The sequence below is a fragment of the Phaethon lepturus genome, unplaced genomic scaffold (assembly GCF_000687285.1).
Source record: "Phaethon lepturus isolate BGI_N335 unplaced genomic scaffold, ASM68728v1 scaffold33354, whole genome shotgun sequence".
In the NCBI taxonomy this organism is placed as follows: domain Eukaryota; kingdom Metazoa; phylum Chordata; class Aves; order Phaethontiformes; family Phaethontidae; genus Phaethon; species Phaethon lepturus.
Window position 1 is genome coordinate 2,808 of NW_010533089.1, and position 540 is coordinate 3,347.

Consider the following 540-nt stretch of genomic DNA (forward strand, 5'->3'; position numbering starts at 1 on the left):
CGGGGACAGGCGCGGGGGGCCCGACTGCAGCTGACCGCAGCCGCAGCTGCGGGCACACAGCTTTCTGAGCTGGAAAGAGGCGAGGAGGTCAGTCACACGGCCGTCAGGGAGAACGCAGAGCAGCTCGCTACCACGAATGCTCGCACACCTACAAACACGTGGCAAGGCCGGCTGCCCAACACTCACTTTTCCGACTTTGATCACCTTCTTCACCGCATCCGCAATCAAATTGGAGTGAAATTCCAAGCTAGTGAGAGGAAAGGAGCCACGGCTCAGCCCCTCCATCGGCCGCCGCTGCCCCCATGCCCCGGCAGGGCCGAGGCAGCACTGCCTGCCCCCCATGTCAAAGGCACCTACTTGAGATGCCGCAGCATGTTGGCGGCCGAGAGCAGCATGGCCGTGGGATTGGCGATGTTCCTGCCCACGGCCTGGGCGAAGGGGTGGCGGGCGCCCTGTGGGAGAAGCAATGGTGATGGACCACCTTCCCCACCCGTCCCCAGCAGCCCCCGCCCCAATAACCTGGGGTGCTGGTATGGCATG

The 540-nt window shown here is 64.4% G+C and overlaps 1 protein-coding gene across 1 annotated transcript in view; it reads right to left on the reverse strand.

Moving 5' to 3' along the window:
- Positions 1 to 540, reverse strand: part of IDH3B (isocitrate dehydrogenase 3 (NAD+) beta) — a gene marked incomplete at its 5' end in the record, with an annotated part of 6,795 nt that overhangs the window by 1,998 nt on the left and 4,257 nt on the right. Inside the window, 2 exons of the mRNA XM_010285072.1 lie at positions 187 to 247; positions 358 to 452. Coding sequence (XP_010283374.1) covers positions 187 to 247; positions 358 to 452 — 156 coding nt within the window. The remainder of the gene's footprint in view (positions 1 to 186; positions 248 to 357; positions 453 to 540) is intronic.